This window comes from Rhamphochromis longiceps, linkage group LG19 (genome assembly GCF_057381845.1).
Source record: "Rhamphochromis longiceps isolate RC_006_pf linkage group LG19, R_longiceps_female_GT1.1, whole genome shotgun sequence".
Taxonomy (NCBI): Eukaryota; Metazoa; Chordata; class Actinopteri; order Cichliformes; family Cichlidae; genus Rhamphochromis; species Rhamphochromis longiceps.
Window position 1 is genome coordinate 9,885,881 of NC_140575.1, and position 25,548 is coordinate 9,911,428.

General features: G+C 42.1%; 1 protein-coding gene across 1 annotated transcript; it reads left to right on the forward strand.

Moving 5' to 3' along the window:
- The first annotated feature begins 22,783 nt into the window (after window positions 1–22,783).
- LOC146646175 (G protein-coupled receptor 151) lies at window positions 22,784–24,001 on the forward strand. Its single transcript, XM_085392478.1, has one exon. The coding sequence runs from the start codon at window positions 22,833–22,835 to the stop codon at window positions 23,964–23,966; it is 1,134 nt and encodes a 377-aa protein (XP_085248604.1). The 5' UTR covers window positions 22,784–22,832; the 3' UTR covers window positions 23,967–24,001.
- Window positions 24,002–25,548: the final 1,547 nt, after the last annotated feature.

The window sequence follows — 25,548 nt, forward strand, 5'->3', positions numbered from 1 at the left end:
TGGGAAATGCAATTAGAAAGTAGTATCGAAGGATTGTCAGGAAAAAGCCTCTCCACTCTAAAAAAAAACATGCCAGCACAGCTTAGATTTGCAATACTGTATCTAAAGAAACCACAAGACTTCTGGAACAACGCCTCTTGGTCAGGTCCAAAGTGAAGATGTTTTGTTGTAATGCACAGTGCCACATTTGACCAAAAACCAAGCACAGCATAACAGCACAAACCTTATATTAAATGTCAAGCATGGTGGTGGAGAGGTAATGATTTGGTCTTGTTTTCTAGCCACAGGACCCAGGCACAGGTCCAACAGTTCAGCAGAATGGGTCACAAAGAAAAGAATCCAACCTTAAGACCTCAAGAGAGCTGTGCATAAATAAATGTCCAGCTGAATGAACTGAAGCAAGGCTTTAAAGATGAATAGACAAAATTCCTCCACAGTGATATGAGAGACTGATAAAGATAATTACATGATGTATGTCTGCGAAAGGTTCTATGAGCTGTTGAATCATGAGGTGTACTTTCACTAACATACTCCACTGACTCCTTCATTCATGGAATCCTGAGTAAAGAAGATTTGTCACAGAAGCTGTGCCTATTTCTGGGCAGGTATAGTGAGTAATTTTATGTAATTAAATATTGTTTGTAAGTTGGAGGGAACTTCATATTTAGGTTATAAATCTTATTCTTTCCTGTTTCCTCAACTTCTCAGCACAGACCTTAAAATAGTCTACATCTTGACTTTACTGGGTCCACTTGCACCACTTAAAAACAAATTGTGCCCAAAATACTGACTTTAACTAATATAATTAGATGTCAAATCTTCATGTAATTCTGTTAAATAAGGATAATTTAAAACATATATGTAACAGAAACTGGTCAAAATCTATTCGACTGGTATACATTCAGTTTCATTCACAACAAGTCTGTGAGCTTGAGCGAGCCCTCCCTGTGTCCTGCAGTTTGTCTCTGAGGGCGTCCAGACGTGCCCGTGGAGTCATCGTGGTTCTTAGCTGTCACGGTCAACTCCTGACTGCTGTGGGAGACAAGGAAGGTCAGGATTACAGGGGCCTGTTTGCTCTCTGGGGCCCCATGTAACCTTCAACCTGCCCTCCAAACAGACACACTGACTGCTGGTATTGATGCAGCCGTGAAGCACAGCAGCACTCGGAGCAATGTCAAATCCCTCTTTCATCATAGAAGGGCCGGAGAAGTTGATTCGTGGTATTAGCATTAGCATCAGCAAACAGCAGCATTTGGTCAAATTAACCTAATCTGATGAATTTTTTCACAATAAAGCTGAGGAAGGTTCTCATTCATAGTTAAAGAGGAGAAAATGAAACATTGGCTGCTTCAGACGTGCATCTGATGAATCTGAAAGTGAAGCATGTTCTTTGTTATTGATGTTTACTTCCTGCAGTTGTTGAAATTCATGTATTTGAACCTAACACGCAAGCTCCTCTAGCATGCATTGTGAAAATGTTAATGGTGGTTCTAGAGCTGGGCATAGAATGATAACGATATGTATCGCGATATAACTTTTACTCGATAGAGAAATTAAACTATCGCGATAGACTTCGCCGCTCTTGTCCTCTTAAAAAAAAAAAAAAAAAAGGTCAGCCAATCCAAATTAAGTAGCGCAGAGCCGAACCAATCACAGCCGCAGCGTCACGTCGCGTGACTTGTTACGTACAGCACAAGTGCCAAGCCGCACGTGTGTTTGTTTGGGAAGCAGCCAGCCGGTAATGGAGCCAGCGCGTAATGGAGGAAATGAGTGTGCCGACTAGAAAAATCAACCGAGCGTGACCGAAGAGAAAACAGATGATGGTTCCAATGCCGGAGAGATTGTCGAATGGAAGAGCCATAGAAGTTCCGTAGTGTGAAGGTATTTCGGCTATTTCAAGTCTGACAAAAAACAGAGTAGCGTGCACTGTAAATTGTGCCGAAAGCAAGTCTGGAAATACAATAAACTGGTGCATGCGTCACACTGTGCGCCACGTTATTGTTTCGGTGAAATGAATTTCTACAATACTGTTACTGTTAATTCTACTCTCTGCAGTGTTTAAATGCTTACATATACACACAGTTACTGTCCCTCCACACAGACGACTCGGTTCTGCTTCTATGCCCCAGCTTTGTTTACTTTTTCCCACCGAGGCTTCTAGACTTCTGATTGGCCAACATTTCTGCACGGTTAGGAATCTAGCGCCACCTGCTGCTTTGGCATGTTCATAGCAGCGTTTTCCTTCATTTCTGCCTTTATGTGTGGACGGGATTATTTTTTAAAACGAAAACGGAAAATCTCAGTTTTCAAAAATACCCATGTACGTGTGGACGTAGCCTCAGTCTCTGACTGGAAGCGCTAATTCGTCATTCGGCTTTTGTCAGACTAAAGTAACTGTTAAAACTGTTTGAAAAGCTCAGCTATACAACAAGGAGAGATTGAGAATTTCCTTTTAGCTCTCAGTTTATTTGATATTGACAAAAGTTAGTCAGTTTTGTCTGATCTTCTGTAAAACAAACTAAGATTTATTTTTAGAATTAATATTTTGTTTCTAAGTGGAATTGACAATTTAGTCTGTTTCGTTTGTTCTATTTTGAAACTTAAACGCTTTAGCGGCTGCCTTTTGTGTAGTTTGTAATATTTGCCTTTATTTATCTGAAAAAGTCTCATGTTCCTTAAGTACATCTACCCTGTTGAACTTATTATGGGAAATAAATATTTAAATAAAAACAAGCTGCTGATTATTTCACATTTTACTTGTGAGCAACGGCACATTTAAATCTTACAAATATAGTTATTTGGCTTATATCGTGATAGATATCGTTATCGCCTGAAATGAAAAAAACATATCGTGATATGAAAAAATCTCATATCGCCCAGCTCTAGGTGGTTCTAATGGTTATAATCTGACGTTAATAGAAAAACGTCAGATTATACAATGCATCACAGTTTGCTGCTCAAGGGGCAGGAAAGCCACAGATCACTCAGGGTTCCCATGCTAACCGCTGTCCACTCCCTGGATCATGGAACAATAAAAGAAGGTGACCTGATCTGTTGAATCACATTTTCTTTTACATCATGTGTATGGCCGGGTGCATGTGTGTCACTTACCTGTGGAACACCTGGCACCAAGATGTACAATGGCTAGTTGGGGTACACAGTGTGATGCTTTGGGCCCTGCTATCCATGTGGATGTTACTTTGACACGTACGACCTAGATGAGCATTGTTGCAGACCATGTACACCATTTTATGGTGTCTGTGGCCTCCACCAGGATAACGTTCCCTGCCACAAAGCAAAAATGGTTCAGGAACGGTTTGAGAAGCACAACAACGACTTTGAGCTGTTGACTTGACCTCCACATTCCCCACATCTCAGTTGAATCAAGCATCTGCGGGACGTGATGGACGAACCATGGAGGCTCAACATGGAGTCAAAGGATCTGTTGATAACATCTTGGCACCAAATACCACAGCAAACCTTGAGGGATCGAGTGGAGTCCATGCCTCAGTGAGTCAGGGCTGTTTTGTCAGGTGCTCATAATGTTAGGCCTCATTGGTGTATCATTATAAAGAGTATCCAGGTAAAAGTGACAGTAACGATACCAATGCCGTAGCAACCGCTGCTCCTTACTTTGTGTTCACAGTGTGCACAACTGTAGATTCTGTTTCTGGCTCTTGCTGAATTATACTTAGGTGAGCACTAATTGCACTGGGGGAAAAAATTGGGTTGATGTTAAGGCGGGATGGCTCTGTTCACCGAACCGTTCAATAAACAAACAATAAAAATCTGTACAAACCAAATTCCGTCACACTATCTGTAGCTAATAAATGATTTATATTTCCATAAGTGCAAAACAAACACTAATATACGAGTTTAGTTATTACTCGCATTATCTGATTTATGTTATCTGACTCCCAGTCTCTCACACTCTGAACCACAAAAACATGTTTATTTTAGCCTAGTTTAGTGTACAACTACTGCAGAAGCCACATTTTAAGTGAGATTGTTTTCCTTATTTTAGTGCGATGATGACACAATTAGAAAAAATATGGATGCACTTAATGGTTTTTAACTTAAAATGTGATTTACTGACAAAGCGAAAGTTACCCGTAAGCTTTCGAGGACATGATTGCCTGTGCAGGATCCAGTCGCGGCGTTAATGCTGCACGACAATCGAAATAATGCGTGAGGATCGGGCAGACATAACGAGCTCCAATCTGCTGATGAGATGGACTCTAATCTGAATTTCAGCAGTGGCCAGTGTCAAAGCCAAAGACGTTTGTCCGTTTGCATTCATTGACAAGATCTCCGAGGTTATTTGTCAACATGGCTCGTGTAGCTCTGGTAATCTCCGGTCCTCGACGGTAGACTGATTGATAATTGATCTCTGTTCAAACAGCCTTTCTTTGGGCCACAGTTGCCTCTGAATGCCAAACGAGTCATTCTCCCCCGTCCTCCCACAGCAGCCTAATCCGATAAACGAATGGGAATGAGTGACGTCCTCTGCTGATGTCAACCTTTCACTCTGCCATTTATCTCAGATTGTTTGCTGATGAGGCCCCGGTGATGGTGACCGAGGACAGGGTCACTCACAGAGGCCTGCAGCTTTGAGCCTTTACTAAGCACAATAATCAAAACAGCAGTGAATACAAATCATGATTAAGTAATCTGATCTCAAAACTCATTCCATTACATGATCCATTAAGGCAAATGCATAACATGATCCTCTGAGTCCTGTCATTACAAATCTTTCAAATGTTATATCACTGCTGATGATACAGAAACATATTTAACCACCAGTGTCTGTTAATCCACCCTTTTTGCTTTGAACTTTGGTTATATACATATAAAACATGCCACCTCCTTCTCTGGGCTTGAGTTCATTTGAGATGGACTGAGGCACAATGGGAAAACAAAAACAGTATGATTGAGCAAAATGTGCATTTTTAAAGCTAAAGACGGGAGGGACAGGCCAGCTTATTACTGATGCATGGCTGAAAGGCCAGCATTAATGATGCATGGGTGGGTTCATTAGCGCACATGCCGGGGATAGCTCGCACATCTGTGAAGGCACCATTGATGCTGGATGTTGAATACAGGCCTTGAAACAACATATGCTTCCACACAGATGCTGTGAGTTTTTATGAATGCTTTAAATGCTAAACCACATTCTGCACGTTCCACATGTTTGTAGTAAAAGAGTCCCAGTGTAGCAGATGGCCCCGCCCCTCCCTGAGCCTGGTTCTGCTGGAGGTTTCTTCCTGTTAAAAAGGGAGTTTTTCCTTCCCACTGTCGCCAAAGTGCTTGCTCATAGGAGGCCATATGATTGTTGGGTTTCTCTCTGTATGTATCATTGTAGAGTCTACATTACCATGTAAAGCGCTTTGAGGTGACTGAATGCACAGACAGTTTTCAAAAGTCAAAAGAAATTTCCCAATTGGCAGTGCAACACTTGATATGTAGTCTTTTTTAAATATAGTGTAGATACTTACACGTTTTCACCCATGTCATGAGTGAGGTGGTAAAAAAAGCATTCAGTCAACAACTGACTGTGAGAGAAATTGATGTTTTATTTAAATATGGTACCTTTAAGAAGAAAGCAACTTCAAAACAGCTAATATGTAAGTGCCATGTTCCCACTTTGGTGCCTAAAACAAGAAAAATGCCGTTTATTGTCAACATTGCGCATATATTTACCTGCAGAGGATTTGTGGTGATGTTTTCTGTGCATATGCTGAACTTCAACGCTGCCTTCACAGTGAAGGGGATAGGTCAGTCAGTGATCAGCCCAGGCCCAGAGCAACATAATTTTATTTGTAAGGCATGACACAGGGAATGACATTTAACTTGTTATTATTTCCGGGAAAAGATTAATGATAAATTGTCTATTATTTTTCCTTAAAAGTGAAAGATAAGACTGCACTCATTCGCCCTAAAGCCAGAGTGCCACCACTATGCAAAATGACAGCCAATTATTGGGGCCTAGTTTGGGATAATGACTTTACAATGAATCTTTTGATTGAAATGTAACTGGGTTGGCCCTGGGCAAAGAGCAAAAAAAAAAAAGTTACAGAAACAACAAGCACTATAGAGCTGTGTCTCTAGGTCTCTCTGACTCTCTCCCTCTCTTTCTCTCTCCACTCCTCTTTAGAAATAGCTATAGGAGAAAGACAGAGATATGCATATATTGATGAAAAAATTATTAAGTCGCTGAGCGCTTGCAGCAAACATAAATTAGCATATTCAGGGTAAATATGCAGACTATTTACGATAATAAGACCGGATTATTCAATTCAATGAATGTTAAATAGATGAGGAAATGGTATGTGTCTTATCTAGTCAGAGCTTCTATTCATTTTAATCGCTTCCCAATTGAACTCTTCATTTTATTCTCTCTGAGTTATTGTTCCCATTCCAGCCCGCAATGGCACCTATGGGTCCTGGGAGATTTCCGCCAGTCACGTGGTTTAAGTGGCATTCACCTTATTCGTGGCGGAAATGGAGAAAGTCGACGTCACCCCGAGGCCAGCATCACGATAAGCCCCTTTTCATTATGCACAGGGGCCGATGGAGAACACGATTAGCGGGGCCTTGTGTGCATAAAGGCGAGAACATACAAGTCATCTAGATTAAATAAAGCGAGCAGAGATCCAAAAGCAAAACACATTTGGTTTCTTATTGCGTGCATTAAAAACTTTAACTTTAAACAGACTGACTGTGTGTGTGTTTTCGTCTGCATGTTAATATCAATGACTTTCTGACATGCAGGCCTTCGTTCTTTTTAAAATGTTTCATAAAACATGCTGAAATTACACATTGAAACCAATTATTAATCAGCCAACACATGAAACAGATGTAATGGAAGCAGGTGTGTATGTGTTTCTGCGCTAAAAAAAAAAGATTCTTGGTCCCTATAAATATGAAGCAACAATTTTGACTAATATGTAATTAAAATGTATAAAAGTTTTTTTTTAATTCAAATAATTAATTATTAAGGAAAATGTGCTTAGTGTAATCTGAATGTAAACCAATCAAGTAGACGAATACTCAAGATAGTAACACCAATGAGTTCCAAGGTGTCGGTAAGTGACAAAGTGAAAGCAGTACCAGCTACAGTTTCTCCACCTGGTAATAATCTAGTACTACTGAGTTTTCACGGGTCAGAACATCAGCACATTAACAGCAATCCCAGCTGCAAGATTGTCTCTAGTTATGTACATAAAAGTCTGCCTGGGTGTATTTTGGTGTTACTGTAAGTAAAATTGTAAGTCTTCTTTGTGGCTCTTCTCACCAAGAGGAAATGCAATGCACTGACAGCAGTGTGCTCTTGTTTTTGCCTGTCTACAAATAAACTCTACAGTGCAGATTAATATATATTTGGTGTTTTAGTATTTCTAAAAATAGAGTTATGTTTGAGGGTTTGAGTCCAAATAAACCAGAGAACATCTTGCCCAGCAAAACAGTGTGAACACTTCATGTGCGTATGTTTCTCAGACCGTCTGCTGTAGATTTGCTGGTGTGCTTAGGGTCATCTTCCTGTTGCATACCCAGATGGCCTCATATTTGACCCTAAAAATAATAATTCACAATCAACTCAGCACTGTGCTTGACAGTTGTTATTGAGTGTTTGTGTTGATGTGTCGTTTGGTTTTCATCAAATGTGGTACTGGTCATTATGGCCAAATTTCTCCACTTAGGTCTCATCTGTTCATTGTTCCAGAAGTCTTTTTGTTGTTGTTCAGGTGGGACTTTGCAAACCTAAGCTGTTTCTTCCAAAACACTCATGCTGTTATTGATCCTTTTTACCTTGAGTGTACATTTATTCCTTTTACCTTAGTCTCAAAGTGTATATTTATTTGTTACTCTTCTTATATTTATTGTTGCTTTTGCACTGAATGTAACTGGAGCCTCGTCGTCTTGTCTCTCTATGTACTTTACTCTATGTAGCAGAGATGACAATAAAGTTTACTTTGACTTTGACTACTTGTGCAGTCTTTTTCTTGTTGTACTGACATGAACTTTAACATTTTGCATGTTAACCAGTCTTTTATTACTACTACTACTCCTATTATTATTATTATTATTATTATTATTATTATTATTATTATTATTGCAGATTCTTTAAGCACTACATGAGCTGAACTTTGACCAACAGAATTTGCAGTCACCCTCAAACAACTCTCTTAAATGTTTTCACTCGTGAATAATCTTTCTTACTGTAGAATGATGGACTTCAGATTGTTTTGAAATGGAAATCTTCCCAGATTAAAACAGAGCACTGATTGGTTCTCTGAGTTCACTGGTAATCTCTTTCCTCCTATTCATTGTGTTACAGTTTCACTCGATTGGTTTGGCTCATTTCTTGAAACCAAGATGACATTCTCAAAACCATAAGGTCATTTGGCCAAACAGTCTTACAGTTCTGCCCAACATTATAGCTCACTAGCAAAATCAAACATCTTTCTCCAAACTCTTTGTCCATGCTTCAAAAGCAGATTCCTTTCCCATATAAAAGATCAGTACAGTCAAAATAGCACAGATCCTTCTCAATTGCCTTGGCACATGTGCATTCATTTAGTGCTTTTGTCAAAATAACCTGGATGGTTTAGCACAACACCATGGATCCCCGGCAAAAGCTCATATCTCTCCCAAAAGAGTTTATCCATGTGTCAAAACTAAATATCCTTCTCATATAAATAGTCAATGCCCCCAAAATGCATTATACCTTTGGCATTGTTTAAGCACTGCAAGTCAAAATGCTTAGACGTTTTGTCACTGAGGCACAGGTCTAGCAACAGAATACCACTATGAATAAAACTAAAAGATTTTACAGTAAAATCAGCCTCCAATAAACCACTCATACTCAAGGAAACTGTAAACATTTTTATTCGTACAAAGAAATGTTAACATTAGAGAACATACTGTGAAAAGAAAACATATACAGGATTCTGTAAATGTGAACAGTCATAAACACAAACAAAAAACAAAAAAAACTCTAGCCTACCATACTGTAAATAAAGTTTCAGAACTATAGTACAGTAATATTTTCAGTGGTCGCCATTGTCACCCTCTCCTTCCTGGCCACCATCCTCATCCCCCTGGCCATCGACGCGCTGCTCTCTGTCAGGCCATAAATTCTCATCCACATCGCAACGGATATTTTCTCTTGCGATGCAGCGAGGGAAGAAACGGCGTGAATGTCTCAACCATCCCCTACATTGATCCCCTGTGATGTCCTCACATGCAGCATCCATTGCATGCAGCAGGGCCCTCTGGTCTTGAGCCTGATGCTCATACACCCTCCACCTCCAAGCTGAAAAAACTCCTCAATTGGATTTAGAAAAGGAGAGTAAGGTGGAAGAAACTCCATCAGCATCTGGGGATGGGTGGTGAACCAGGTTCTGATGCGTGGGCCGCGGTGGAAGTTCACATTATCCCACACAATGACATAATGTGGTAGCTGAGGTCCTTCTTCACCTCTCTCATTTTCTGGGATCAGATCAGTATAAAGGTGGTCCAAAAAATTGAGGAGCTTTTGTGTATTGTAGGGCCCTAAACTGGGAATGTGTGTGGCCACACCTCTTTCTGATATAGTGGCACACATTGTTATATTTGCTCCTCGCTGGCCTGGGACATCCACAGTGGCTCGGTGGCCAATGATGTTACGGCCACGCCTTCGACCTTTGGCCAGGTTGAAGCCAGCTTCATCAACGAACACTAGGATGTGAGGGGTTTCATTGCCTTCTAATGCCATTATTCTCTACAATAGAATAGAAATAAATCTAATCAGTGAAGTAGAGACAGATACTGCAGGGAGGATCTAAAGTACTGTAAAAACAGGGAGTGGAAAACTGAAGACAATTTCTAGGCAAAATGCTCTAGTCACACAAAGCTGGATTCTGAAGGTAAAAAGGATAACGCAAAACAAAAAAACAGTGGTAACCACGTCTTACTGTAATAGTGTTACAATGATAGACAACCAGTAGTTGACTTACATGCACATACTGGTACGGCAGCCCTTTCACTCTGTCAGAGTTTCTCTCAAATGGTACCCTGTAAATCTGTTTCATGGTCATCTGATGTTTCTTCAATACCCGTTCTATTGTGGAGATGCTGATAGAGTTTATATTTTGGAACATTACATTGTCTAGCAGGATTGCATTACGAATCTGTCTCAGTGTGATGGCAGTATTTGCAATGACCACGTTGCATATTTCTCGTTCTTGTTGTTCATTTAGAAGTTTTCTTCTGCCACCCACTTGAGGCTGTCGTCCAATCCTAGACATACAAGTCAAAGGTCAACACTGTAAATTTGTTACGAAATGAGTTACCAATGTAATTGTACTGCTGTTGTATGGTACTAAAAGTGTGATGCACTGCACAGTGACTGGAATACTATTCACAGTATTTTCTCCATTTCTTTTTTCTTTGTCATTTTTATAGTATCATATAACAGCACACGAAGATATTACAGTACTCTAGGCCTACACACACACCAACACTGAATAGTTCAATAGCATAGTTCTGTACCTGTTTTCCCTGCGAAAGGTTAGGATGATGGAGGAGACTGTAGACCGAGGCACATTAGGCTGCACTCGGCGACCTGCCTCTGCCATTGTGAGGCGATGGTTTATAACGTGGTCAATAAGGGTGGCCCGGATTTCATCTGGGACATCATGGTGCCTCCGTGCTCCTCGGCCTCTTCCCCCTATTCCTCCACGCATTCTCACTCCTCCTCTTCTTCTTCCTCCTCTTCCTCGAGCAGGAAGTTGCTGTTGTACTTGGCGAGGTGCTTCCATGTTCACACTGCAAATGAAACTGGCCCCGGGCCAAGCTCTGTCTATATACTTTTGGCAGCAGTCATAATCATAGACAACACCTGTCAGGTATCTAAACAACCTGTTTGATTGGTCATCTGAGATGTGGGAAACTGCTCCTTCGTTAGTTCTAATTTCACCTGATTGATTGTCAAGTACTGTCATAACTTTATCAAGTGTTCCAAGATATTCTTTCATGGTATTATATGTTTGACTAATTTTGACAGTTGAACAGACAATTGTGCATATGATGACTTACACAATGAAACCATGCTGATATGTTTTGGAGTGAGTAACCATTTCACTGAAAAATCAACTAATCAGTTTAGATCGCCAAGATCTATTTATTTGGAAAATGTGCTAAATGTGGGCTCATTGTGCTAACTGTAGCTACTTGTACATAATCATTTGAGAAGAAGCACAGAGTCACTTGAGACATGTACTAAAGCATTTGCAATTTGATAAAACCAATGAAAAATGACATTCTGTTGTGAACAATTGCAAGGTGGTTTGGAGATTTGTCCATGTTATTTTGAGAATGTCATCTCGGTTTCAAGAAATGAGCCAAACCAATCGAGAAAAACTGTAATACACACCTGAATGGCCCGGACCAGCAAATTGCCAAAGCTTCTGTATTTTTAGGGGCGGTGCACTTACTCATGATGAATTCATTAAATTAATTCGACAAGCAGCACCTGGAGACTATTGAAACAGATGGAATTGAATCACGGCCCCTCTTTAAAAAACCTACACACTGAAGCCTCCATCTATTGGCTCAGAGGCTTTAATGCTTTTCTGTGGATTTTTAAACAATATCCTCTGCTGCCATCTATCGTTGATATCAGGTACTGGCAGTTTGAGACTGAAACAAGATCTTTAAATAAGCACAAAGCGTGTGAACAATTTAAATTAAAGTGTTGCTTTTATTAAAAATGTTACAGAAGAAGAAGAAGAATTACACATGAAGACATTCCTTATCTTTGCAATTCTTTCAAGACACCAAATAATAAAACTTACAATGTACTGAAAATAAATAACTTCTTGAACAACATATCTGGCATTGATTCTATGTTTAAAATGTTTTCCTCCCTCTGCCACATGGTGGCATTCTCCCATCAGTATTTCTCCTGGTATCTTATTTATCACTAAGAAGCCTATTAAACCCATTAGTATCACAACAGTAGATTGTCGTGAGGCACAACAAGTGTTTGAGCTTCTATTATGGGTTGTTGAAGGATGCTGAGGCTGGTGAAGCTAAGAAATTCTATGATAAGTGCATTATCATAGAATTCCTGATTCACGTAACTGGAACTAAGAAGGCATCGTTTACAGTAATTTGACAATTATGGGAACTCTTATAGCCCAAAATGATTACAAATAAACATAAAAGAGGGGTGAAAATAGGCACAAATAAACAAAGGTTTGCACTCTACTCATTCATAAATTTAGAAAACTATATATATATATATATATATATATATATATATATATATATATAAAAAAAAAACCTGGATAGCGTAGTGGTTAGACTACACGCCTTTGGAACAGAGGATCGCAAGTTCGATTCCTGCCTGGGGCGTCTGTATCCAGTAAGGGTCCTAAGGCTAGACCCCCTATGCTAAGCAAGCCTACCGCAGACATGAGCGAGACAGATAAATATGAAGGCATGCCGGCTCGGACGTCGCCCGGATCAACAAGCAATCAACACGCGTCAGGTGTTGAGGAACCAGGGCACCCTGACGAAAAGTGGGCTACTGGAACAAGAAGGCATCGGTGGGCAAGAGACGAAAACAGGGCGTTGTTGGAATGCTACTATGCAAGTAACCCCGGCGGAAGGGGCTACATGAATAGGATGAGGGACCTATGGATTCTTCGATACCCAACATCCACAATGACGGCGAAACAACTAGTAGCTCAGTGTTCCAACATTCGAAAGAAGGGACTGCTCTCACAGCTAGAGATTGACGAGGTACAACACAAATGCTACGGCAAGGAGGAGTCAGGACGCCAGGTCAGGGGGGAGATATCATCACCCCCACCCGAGATTGGGTACATAGCCCCAAGTGCGATAGGAGAAGGATCGTTGAGTGCGAGAGGAACTGACCTGAAAAATAGGATCATGGCCAAGCTTGAAACCTGGATCCCGCGTAGCCGGTTACCAAGATTACGTGAAGTTCCCTCAGAAGGTCTGCTAGATGATGTTAATGCAGCACTACGGACGATACCTACAGCCACGATTACCGACACTAACAAGCTGATCTACAATACGGCAACAGTGATCAGTGAGATGCTTGGCTACAAGTTGAACAGCGACAAGGGGCAGTACCCTCCATGGAGAAGGAGGCTAGAGGGCAAGATCAAAGTAGCACGGAGGGAGGTTAGCCAACTAACGGAGTTGCAGAAAGGTAAGACAAATAAGGTGCCTAAGAAATACAGCAAGCTGTCCATACCTGAGGCCTTGGAAACTGCCAAGCAAAGACTCACAGCCTTGGCCAGCCGCTTGAGGAGGTACACCAGAGAGATAGAAGGCAGGAGAATAAACCAGCTGTTCTCCACAGAACCAGCAAAGGTGTACTCTCAGTGGCAAGGGAACAATAAGAGAACAGCACCACCAAGGCTGGAGACGGAGCAATACTGGAAGAGCATATGGGAGAAGGATGCAACCCATAACGGCAATGCTCAGTGGCTAGAGGATCTGAGGGCTGACCACAGCGACCTCCCTGAACAGGGTCCAGTAACCATCACAGTGGCAGATATCCAAGAAAGGGTCTCCAGTATGAAGAGTTGGACAGCACCAGGGCCCGACATGGTTCACGCCTACTGGCTGAAGAAGCTGACTGCACTCCACGAGCGTCTGGCAGCACAAATGAACCAGCTGCTAGTTAACGAGAGACACCCGGAATGGCTAACTGAAGGCCGGACGGTCCTGATCCCCAAGGACCCCAAGAAGGGACCGGTCCCCTCCAACTACCGACCAATAACCTGCCTCAGTACTACATGGAAGCTCCTGTCAGGCATCATATCGGCTAAGATGAACAGGCACATGGGTCAATACATGAGCGGGACACAGAAAGGAATTGGCAAGAATACCAGAGGCGCAAAACACCAGCTACTGGTAGACAGAACAATCAGCCGAGACTGCAAGACCAGACTGACCAACCTGTGCACTGCCTGGATTGATTACAAGAAGGCCTATGACTCAATGCCCCACAGCTGGATACTGGAATGCCTACACAGCAAATCCAGCATGTCCAAATTAACACTGTCGGATTTGATTTCAACACTATTAAAGTGTCTATATGGGTCCACACCAGAGAGTGTTAATTTAACTCTTTTTGGAGAGTTGGTACGTTAACTCTGATTTAGTGTTAAACACCAAATCTGTCTGGAGTTGATAATTTAACACTTGGTGTTAAGAGTTTATATATTAACTCTCAAAGAGTATTTTAGTTTAACTACGTAAGAGTTATCTTCTAATTCATTCTAAAAAATGGGAATTTTACTGTTCTGAACTTCTAGAAATTTCTTTTGGAAATAAACATTTACTAAAAAGACGCAATGGTTTTTGAAAAACATTTATTCTGAACTGTGCACCACAATTTCAAAACATTTTCTGAAAGATGTAACAGTATACATGTTCTCACTTTCATTAGAATTTTGTTTATCAAAAGGTCTGACATGGTAAATGCAAATAACAGCATTCTCATCACTTATTTCTTCAATACAATATGCATGTCCTTCATTCATCCCTTTGTGGAACTTCAACGCACTTCTGCTCTCCCCCATATTCCATCTTCACAAGCATATCCTGTGCGGAGATTGAATAAAAATTAGTTGACACTAATTAATGGCACAAATAATCCAGTAATCAATTGCAGCACAGTAAAAAAAAAAAAAAAAGGAATCCTCTTTGAGCCATTACTTGTGTAAAGTATTTTCCCAAAAGACAAAGACACAGGCAACAGGTAATACTGAACTAAATGTAAAACCTCAACCTTTTTCATTTTTACCTAAACCGTGTGCACAAAACTCTGGAGGGATCTATGCTAACGTAGAATCCAGTCAGGACGTCTGCTACTGCTGTTTGCTCGGTTTTTTTTTATTTTGTTTTTTTTTTTATGGGCGATCGTTTTCAGGCTTCAAGTAGCACCATTATACCAACATTTCACATTCTAGACATTGTTTTAGGTGTATTTGACCAAAAGTTTGACTGAAAATTCACATGCAAGCTTTTTTTCAAGGCTGTGGTATTTGCCCGCAAACAATACCTTTCAGCTAGCTAAAACAGAATATTATGCTATCAGCGAGCAACATGGCTAATGCCTTTCACACAGCTTTGTCTCAACTCCAAAGAGCCACAGAAGTAAAAGCTCATAATAATAATTGAAACAATCTTTGAAAAAATGACTTACCAAGCATGGCAAACAACTCAAATATGTAGAGCAAAATGTTCTGAAACGGCTTCACTTCAGCTTCGATTGGAGCCGTGCTGGGGGCGGAGTCTGTGAATTTACTCTGTTGGTGTCATAGCCCCTCTAGGAGTTCAGAGTTAAGAGGTCAAGAGTTAATGTTTCCATTTTAACACCTCCAGATTTGACAGAGAAACACTCATTTTTAACACTCGATTTTAACTACTATCATTTTACACCTCAGAGTTACATTAAAAGAATGTGACTCTGCTTAGAGTAAAATTAACTCTACTTTTGCAAGGAGACTATTAACACCAAAAAATTTAACACTTTTGAATTTGCTGTGTAGAATTGTACAAGATCAATGGGACCCTAAGAGCCTTCATCAGGAACTCAATGGGGATGTGGCGTACAACACTAGAGGCCAACTCCAAGCCCATAGCACAAGTCACCATCAAGTGCGGGATCTACCAAGGAGATGCTCTGTCCCCACTGCTGTTCTGCATAGGCCTGAACCCCCTCAGTGAGATCATTAACAAGACTGGCTACGGATACCGACTACGGAACGGAGCAGTTGTCAGCCACCTCCTGTACATGGATGACATCAAGCTGTATGCCAAGAGTGAACGAGACATCGATTCACTGATCCACACTACCAGGCTATACAGCAATGACATTGGAATGTCGTTCGGACTGGAGAAGTGTAGTCGGATGGTAACAAAGAGAGGGAAGGTAGTCAGAACTGAGGGGATTGAACTACCAGAAGGTAACATTGCAGACATAGAGGACAGTTACAAGTACTTGGGGATCCCACAGGCGAATGGGAACCATGAAGAGGCCGCTAGAAAAGCTGCAACCACCAAGTACCTGCAGAGGGTCAGGCAAGTCCTGAGGAGTCAGCTGAATGGTAAGAACAAGATCCGGGCCATCAACACGTACGCCCTGCCCGTGATCAGGTACCCTGCTGGGGTAATAGGCTGGCCAAAGGAGGAGATAGAAGCCACTGACATAAAGACAAGAAAGCTCCTTACCATGCATGGAGGGTTTCACCCCAAATCCAGCACCCTGAGGCTGTACGCTAAGCGGAAGGAAGGGGGCCGGGGACTGGTGAGTGTCAGCACCACAGTCCAGGATGAGACAACGAACATCCAAGAATACATTAGGAAGATGGCCCCAACTGACCGAGTGCTCAGTGAATACCTCAGGCAGCAGAAACCCAAGAAAGAGGAGGGAGACGAGGAACCATCATGGAAGGACAGGCCCCTGCACGGTATGTACCACCGGCAGATAGAGGAGGTGGCTGATATCCAGAAATCCTACCAGTGGCTGGACAAAGCTGGACTGAAAGACAGCACAGAGGCACTAATCATGGCAGCACAAGAACAAGCTCTGAGCACAAGATCCATAGAGGCTGGGGTCTATCACACCAGGCAAGACCCCAGGTGCAGGCTGTGTAAAGATGCCCCAGAGACAATCCAGCACATAACAGCAGGGTGCAAGATGCTAGCAGGCAAGGCATACATGGAACGCCATAACCAAGTGGCCGGCATAGTGTACAGGAAGATCTGTGCCGAGTATAACCTGGAAGTCCCGAGGTCAAAATGGGAGATGCCCCCAAGGGTGGTGGAGAATGACTGAGCTAAGATCCTGTGGGACTTCCAGATACAGACGGACAAAATGGTGGTGGCTAACCAACCGGACATAGTGGTGGTAGACAAACAGAAGAAGATGGCCGTAGTGATCGATGTAGCGGTTCCGAATGACAGCAATATCAGGAAGAAGGAACACGAGAAGCTGGAGAAATACCAAGGGCTCAGAGAAGAGCTTGAGAGGATGTGGAGGGTGAAGGTAACGGTGGTCCCCGTGGTAATCGGAGCACTAGGTGCGGTGACTCCCAAGCTAGGCGAGTGGCTCCAGCAGATCCCGGGAACAACATCGGAGATCTCTGTCCAGAAGAGCGCAGTCCTGGGAACAGCTAAGATACTGCGCAGGACCCTCAAGCTCCCAGGCCTCTGGTAGAGGACCCGAGCTTGAAGGATAAACCGCCCGCAGGGGCGTGCTGGGTGTTTTTTTTTTTATATATATATTAGGCGAGTGGCTCCAGCAGATCCCGGGAACAACATCGGAGATCTCTGTCCAGAAGAGCGCAGTCCTGGGAACAGCTAAGATACTGCGCAGGACCCTCAAGCTCCCAGGCCTCTGGTAGAGGACCCGAGCTTGAAGGATAAACCGCCCGCAGGGGCGTGCTGGGTGTTTTTATTTATATATATATATATATATATATATACTGGTTCACCTATGTTCGGTGGAGCTTTCTAATAAGCTGCCACTCGAACGGTTGTAGCAGCAGACAGCAGGAAACCACAGCAGGTGGTTAAAAAGCACTAAAAAAGGAAGACGATACATATTTCATAAGTTGGTAATTGATGCAAACAACCAAACCCATAATGTACACAGCACCTGTTAATGCCATGTTTCCAAGGCATTTATGTAGCAGTGTTTTGGCTTTTTTTAAATGTGCTTGTGATTAAAGAGAAAAGAAAAAGAAAAGCAAAGCAGTGCGGGGTTATGAGTGCGGGGGGTGGGTTGCATCTCCATCCGCTCCCCCGCCCTCTCACACACACTATAAAAAAGCCTGACATTAATTATTTGCTGTTTTGCAGGCAGGAGGCTGCCCTTTTGCTAAAGGGAGTCATTTACCCCCCTTTGGAATTATACCTGATTTCAAATGAACAAAACTGTAATGAAGGTGATGCTGTTTCCTGTGCTAATACAGACAAATTAAAAGTGATAAAGAGCGTGACAACTCTCACCTTTGCAAGTCAAGGGGTTTCCATCTACAGGTTGTCGTGGTAACTCCCCATTTTGGCACCATATAGTAGCAACCTGATGCCAGCAGCCATCCGCTCCGTTTGATGGCTGGGGGGGGCGAGGGGGGTGGAAGAGGGGGACTTGAAAGGAGTCAGTTTTCATGTAAAACAGTTGCAAGATTAACAACAAATTGCGACTCGCTTCTCCACTTCTGAGTAATAACATCAATTACGTTGCCAGGGAGACCCTTGATCTTTCTGAATGACACCAATAACAAAAACCTGCACTTGCTCTCTTTTATACTGTAAAAGCTTTTCTGCATCAAGGGATCTGCGAACCGACAGTTGTCATTGAAAGGTCTGCTTTTTAAAAAAGATTATCCCTGCGGTCAAAAAAGTACTTCACGTTTGTTTTTTCTCGGGAATATCTCCAAAGGGAACATTACTGGAGCTCATTTAGGCTCTGGGTTTTTGTTCAGGTACACCCCCTCCTCTCTTTCCTCTTCCCTTTTACTCTTATTCTGCCCGTCTCCGGCTCATCCATGGGGACGCTGAGAGATCTGAGCCTCACACAATACATTCTATTTAGGCTGAGTCGTGGGTGCAAACTGGGAATTTTCTGTTTGCATCTCAGCTTCAGCTGGTTTCCACCCTTCCCCCCAAAAAAAAGAAATAAAAGAAAGGTTTACAATTATGGTAATTCATGAAGGCATAAAACAACTGGGAAAAAAGAGTCTTTCATCTCTGAGATGATCCCTGTCCATAAAATAGGATAAAATTGTATCCTATTTTATGACCTCAGCAGAAAAACAGAAAGAAAGAAAAAATGAAATTAATATTCTAAACGAACAACAGCAATGATGACTTATTTTTGCCATTGTCTGAGTCTATAGTCAGTCAGAGTAATACTATTGGCTCAAAGTGATCATAATTAGAGCCCAAGGTCCAGAGGCTACAATGTTTACATTCATCACCTTTTTTAATTTTGGAGGACCAACACTGCCAAAATAAACGACATAAATGACTATGGGACTAAATGCATCAAAAATAATAAGAGAAGGGGGCATTAAGTCATTATAAAAGTAGGACACAGATTAATACTTCAGACTTTGCTATTTAATTTTTAGTTTCATTAAGATGATGAATTATGATTTCATAATTTATAAATGGATTTACTTCTTTTCTTCTTCTTTACTTAGTATTTCTGCATTCACTTCTTTATCATGTAAACAGATGTATTCAAAGTGTACCGTGGGACAGGCTTTGTGCCTTTGATGGCAGACCCATGAAAGAAGTGAGTGCCTAGTCAGACAGGAGTGAGATAGTCAGACAATAATCCAGCTGATAATAACACTTGAGCTGACTTCCATGTAAGTAAATGCAGTTGTTTGCTATGTACGGTGGTGCAGTTGGTAGTACTGTTGCCTCACAGAAAGAAGGTCATAAGTTCAACCCTGATGTGAGTCAACCACTGTCCTCCTGCAACAACCTCACATGCTTCTCTGCCTCTCCTGACTTCCTCGTACAGCACCACTATCATATATTTTTTATAGATACACAAAGACACAGTGCAACTCGTTCCATATATTCTTTCTACTTACTCCTCCATCAACTCTTTCAAAGCAAGCATCCCATCTCAAGTGCACTTTCTCAGCATGAAGCCAGCGTCAATCCTGCCATATCTTCATTGCATGGCTCATCAAACTTTATCACTCTGTACTACAACTCTGCACATCAGCTTTGTTGAAAATCAGTAACAGTACACTTCGTCTCCATTCCTCAGGTATCCTGTTAAACAATCTGGTCAAAAAGTCTACTACCCTCTCTCATGGACATCTCCCTATGGCATCCTGACCAGCTGTCTTTCCACTCTTTGTAGACGCTCTCACATCCTCCTGACCTTCATGATTCACTAACTGTCCTCCATTCATCCTCTTACTTTCTTCATTCATCAGCTCCTCAAAATACTCCATCTATGTTCCCTGCACTCTCTTCACTTGTTAGTAAATTACAGGCTCTGTTCTTAATCACCGTAACCTGCTGCACATCTCCAGCTCAATCTCTCTTCAGCCGATCAGCACAAGTCTTTTTAACTTAGTGTCCAGCTTCATGTCTTTACCGTTCCCTTTTCCACCTCTCTCGTGCACCAAGCCTCAAAGTACTCTTGTCTGCTTTTGTTATCTTTCTACTTATTCCACTTTTTCTCTGCCTTTGAATACATTCTGTACTTCCTCACTTTATGAACAAATACAATGAAACTTCAAAACTGCTGACTTTCCCGTCAACCTCTGACAAACTTGTGCAAAGTTGCTCATTTTAGCATGCATATGAAATAAAATTGAGGTCATATCCACTGCAAACATTGGCGTGCTAACTGTATTATTTTCCCATTTTATTGTTACTGTTGCTATTTATTTTTCTCAGTGCTACTATCTGTGGTTCCGCTCCAGTTTGTCAGAGGTGAAACAAGTGGGCGCTGAAATCTGTTTGCATTCACAGCCTTGCACACACCATAACATATCAATTATCCCTGATTACTGCACACCTTGAGGGCTGCACCCCTGCTCATGCTATTATATAATCCCTTTAAATACCACAGGAGCCTTTTCCCCCACTGCAATTACACCGCTGTACCTATTCATTCATTAGATCTGAAGCTCCAGAGTGGCTTTAAAGCCTCTCTATCCATCTCGCACTACTTCGTGATGCCTTACATCTTCCTAACCCCATACTGTGATGGTGGTGCCGGTCTCCTAGCAACCGGTCCTCTCAGAGGAGGTGACAGCATTTGAGTGGGCACCCTCACCTCTACACATTCACCCCCCGCTCCTCCCCTCCAACACCTCCAACACCCTCTCCCTTCTCTCCACCAACCGGATGCTCTTCAAGTCAAGTAAACAGACCTCACTCTGTGGCGCAGTGTGCCGAGTGCACTTGTGCATGAAGTTCACCGTATTAGAATGATAACATCACTGAATAATGAGTTCAATGCTACACTTCCATTCATAGTTGGATCATTGAACCACCACATGGGTGCCTCTGGTTAAACAGGACATAATATATTTGACTCTATTTGCTTTAAAGGCGGTTGTGTTTTTATCTATATATACAGTAGACTGCTACTTAATAACTTATTAATACTTCTTGAATGATTTATTAACACTTGAATGGGTTACAAAAAAATAAATCAGGTGTGATGTTTACCCTTTCTTTTAGGGATGCTTAAATATCACAGGCTAGACTATAAGTGGGCCTGACACTAACCTTATCTAATGAGTTAGGCAAGCGTATGGGCCATGATGATCATTAAATACAGTAAATGTCACACAGTCACTGATAGGAGTTTTTAGCATAACTAAGGACATCAATAAAACTGCTCAGTTATAAGGAGGGATTTAAGTTAGAAAGAGTGACATGTGATTGGTTTCAGGAACAGCTAATTAAATAAGAGATTCTTACTGGATTCTTACTTTCAAATGATTCACCAAGCAAATGTACAAATGTTCAAACTCTACTGTGTTAAAAGTTGATGTTATGGACTTTGCATGTAGAAACAGCTGATTGGAGAACGCTGCGTTTATGTGAACTAAACAGATCTAAAGTGACAATAATGCAGATGGACTTTCCATGATGTGCCAGCTACACCGCAGAGATTTAGACAATTATTGATATTTTAAAGTTTGAACAGTGTGATGACAATAAAACTAGCCATCTTTTAGGTTGGCAAAATCTTTTACCTAAAGGTGGATTTATTATGCTGTGAGGGACGACAGTGAAGTGGGTATTTGATGGGTATGAGAACAATATGAGCCAAAACTCAGTTGGATCCGCACAAGAGCTTTTGGGCTGTTATGTTAGACAGTGAACTCTGCTACCATCATGAATCACCATGAACCAAGATGGGTTGGTGGATTCACAGAGCCCTGGCGTTCATTTGGATAGTGTCCATGATGTTTCCCATCTCTCAGATGCTGTTTGCCTCCAAGCTGTTGTGATGGGATGTCAGAATATAAAAACTTTCTTTCTTTGATTTCATGCTGTTTTTCTTAAATACTTCTTAGATAGATAGATAGATAGATAGATAGATAGGGTTCATACATTATAAATGCATTAGTGGAAGAAGAATTTACAATTTTAAAGTTGGCATTTTTGGTCACTATGAGCAACGGTTCACAGATGCCTTAGCCCTGCCTTCACTATGTGATTTGATGTCAAAAGTCACACAATCTTGCTTTTACTTATTTTTATTATTATTGTAATCTTACCTTTACACTAAATAAACTATAACATTAAAATGTGACACTATATATAATTTTAAAGTCCTAAAATTGCGAATTTGGTCCCCACGTTGACCCAAGTTTCCCTCCCCTAAAACTGAACTATATTTATATCACTTGGCAAAATTCGAAAATTTGAGGCATATATTGGTGGATTTACGGTAGCGCAGGCTTATTATGGCACGATTACTCTTGCATGACTACGTTTGTGAGGTTGTGGATGTAAACCATGTCCCGCTGCGCTCACATTTTGGGTTGGCTGCAGCCTGGAGCGACACTGTTAAAGTGACGTGAGTGCTTGACGATACCAAATGGAAGCATTTGAAATAGCCTACCTGCCTGCCCGCTCACCCACTCGCTGATGCGCTCACGACCCCGTCAGAAGCGCTTCAGCACTGCGTTGCCCCGGACAGCTCCTCCGACTGCTCTGCTTCCAGGATTTGCGTCTGCGGGACAGTTTGCTGAATACGTTTTGTTACTTTAACGAAGGCAAACTTTCAAGTCACGGTGGGAGAGATGAATACTGAAAGACCATCAAATGTCTCCTTTTTTGATTTCATTGGAGGAGTCCAACTTCTTCAAGGCGAGAACACCCGGACAGTCATGCCTGTCCTCTTGATCGGTGTCTGCGTGTCCGGAGCGGTTGGGAATTTGCTCGTTTTGCTCATTTTCATCCGTGACTTCAGGAACGGAAAGGGCTCTGAGGTAAAAGCACTTCTCGCTTCTTTAGCTTCTACGGATTTGGTGATCCTGTTATTGTGCGCGCCCGTGCGCGCCATCACCTACTATAAGCAGACCTGGACCTTGGGGAGTTTTGTGTGCAGCACCACAGACTGGTTCCAGCACTCGTGTGTGGTTGCAAAAACTTTAATCCTCGCATTCACCACCAGAGCCAAACACACTTTGATTCCCAGCAACGCCACGGGGGGTCTGCACAACCCGACGTGGATTCACGGAGCCCTGGCGTTCATTTGGATAGTGTCCATGATGTTTCCCATCCCTCAGATGCTGTTTGCCTCCATGCTGCCGTATGGCCGCGACAATATTTGCGTCTCCGAAATGCCAGCGTGCGCGTCTGACTTCATGAGTTTGTTCTACAAAATTTATCCGACTGCAACCTTTGTTGTGCCAGTCATCTACACAGTGGCCTACTACACTAAAACGCTGCACACTGCGGTGAACCACGCACCGAGACCGCAGCACCAGAGCAAAGTTATCCTGGTTTTGTTGTGTCTGAGCGGCGCCCTCGGGCTCATGCTGCTGCCGGAGTGGGGGACATTCACCTGGATCAGACTCGGCTACTCCAGGCCTCCCGTGGGTTTAATGATGTTCGCGCAAGTCCTCCTTTACGCATGCAGCTCTTTGTCCCCGGTCATCTTGATGACCATGTACGACGATGTGCGTCAGGGACTGATCAGCATCTGGTTCATCGGGACCTGCAGAAGCAAGAAGCGCGTGCCCCGAAAAAAATGTCCAAAAACGGAGGGGAACGGAGCAGAGGTCGCGGCAAACGCCGTCACCAACGCGATCTCGCCAGGGAACGAGAAGACGTTCCCAGATGTGGAGCACTTTTGGACAGGGCGCAGAAACACACACGTGGAAGAGGACCAGGACCCGGTTCCATGGGAGAGAGAAGAGAAAATGTTGTAATCAGAAGTATCTTTTTTTTCCTTTTAGCAGAATATTTCTGCTTGTTCTGGACTGGTTGCTAGTTTTTTGACCCACAACGCAGACCCTGGCTGAAAGTCTGTAGTGGCCTGTTTGCTATCGTAGAAGAAGCTATATAGTAACGGATCGTTACTATATAGCTTCGTCGTAGATCTCTGCAGAGGATTAGGCATTTAGATTTGTGAGTTTCATATGAGTAGTATAAATCTATAGAAAATCCTGCATGTACGTACACTACTGTAACACAACTCAATGCAAAAACAGAATCTATTGCACACAACAGTAATCTTGAAAACATGAACAGGGTGTGAAGTTTTTTTATTTACGTTATTCACACCACACACACACCACAATCGCTGTGCGGCATCATGTCGCTGAGCTGTTGCTCGCATCTCGTCCGTAATGATGGTGCGAGGTTGTCTTGCTCTCCCTCCTGGACCTTCTCCTCTCCCATGTTGGCCTTCTCCTCTTCCTCGTTGGTCGCTCCTCTTCCTCCTCTCATTTGAACTCCTCTTCCTCATTGGCCTGCTCCTCTTCTTCCAGGGCCAGCTCTTCTCCCTCCTCTGCATCAGATTCCTCTTCCCCTGACTCTGCCTTCATCCATTGTGTTTGTTTGGAACCTTCAGCATACTGTGCACTCTGAACTTGCTTTTACATGTGGGTACAGCATTAGCAACAAGTGTCTTCAATTTTGAGTCATTGTGTGTAGTGAATGACGCCAGGTGTGTTCCCTGTGTTCAAAGATTGGTGACTGTGGCAAGCATTTTGCATCACATGGGCTTTCATTTGAGGATATGAGCAGAGTTGTTTTGCAACATGTGTTTTAGCAAGGAAAAATGTGTTTAGATTTATGAGTACAGAGGGTTGTGTTTTGTGAATTGTGTCTTCATGTGACATGTGTTTATGGTACTGGAATATGGTGGCTACATTTAGTAAATGTGTTTAGACTACTGGTCATTTGGGTTACAGGATTGGCTTTTGTGTTTTAACATTTGAGAAAAACTGTATACTACTCATATGAAACTCACAAATCTAAATGCCTAATCCTCTGCAGAGATCTACGACGATCCGTTACTGTATAGCTTCTAAAATATGCATTGGCAGTTATGAAACAAAGAACCTTCTCACAAATTGAGCATTGTGTTTTCAATTGTTTTGCTGTAGTGTGTAATGCTGTGTATAGTGTTTACAGTTTTGACAGCTTCGAGCTGCTCTCTTGGTGTGGGAGTTTGAGTTTTGCAGTGGGAAGGTGTGGTTGTGTTTATGTAGCTTTAGAGAAGGGTGTTGTGTTTGGACATTGGGGGACCTGGTGGTAACGTTTGTGAAATGTGTTTTAGCATTTGAGAAAAACTGTAATATGTAGCAGATATTTGTACAGACATGAAGCCAGTGTAAATACTCAGAACATTCAAATTGTGATTGTGTACATGTGATGCATATCATCGATATTAAAACCTTCTCAAATACGAATCGCTCTGTTTCGTTTTTCCCCCTGAAACACCCACCCGACCTTAATCACTGATAAAATACAATTCGACCATCAAATCGCTCCATTTAATTCAAA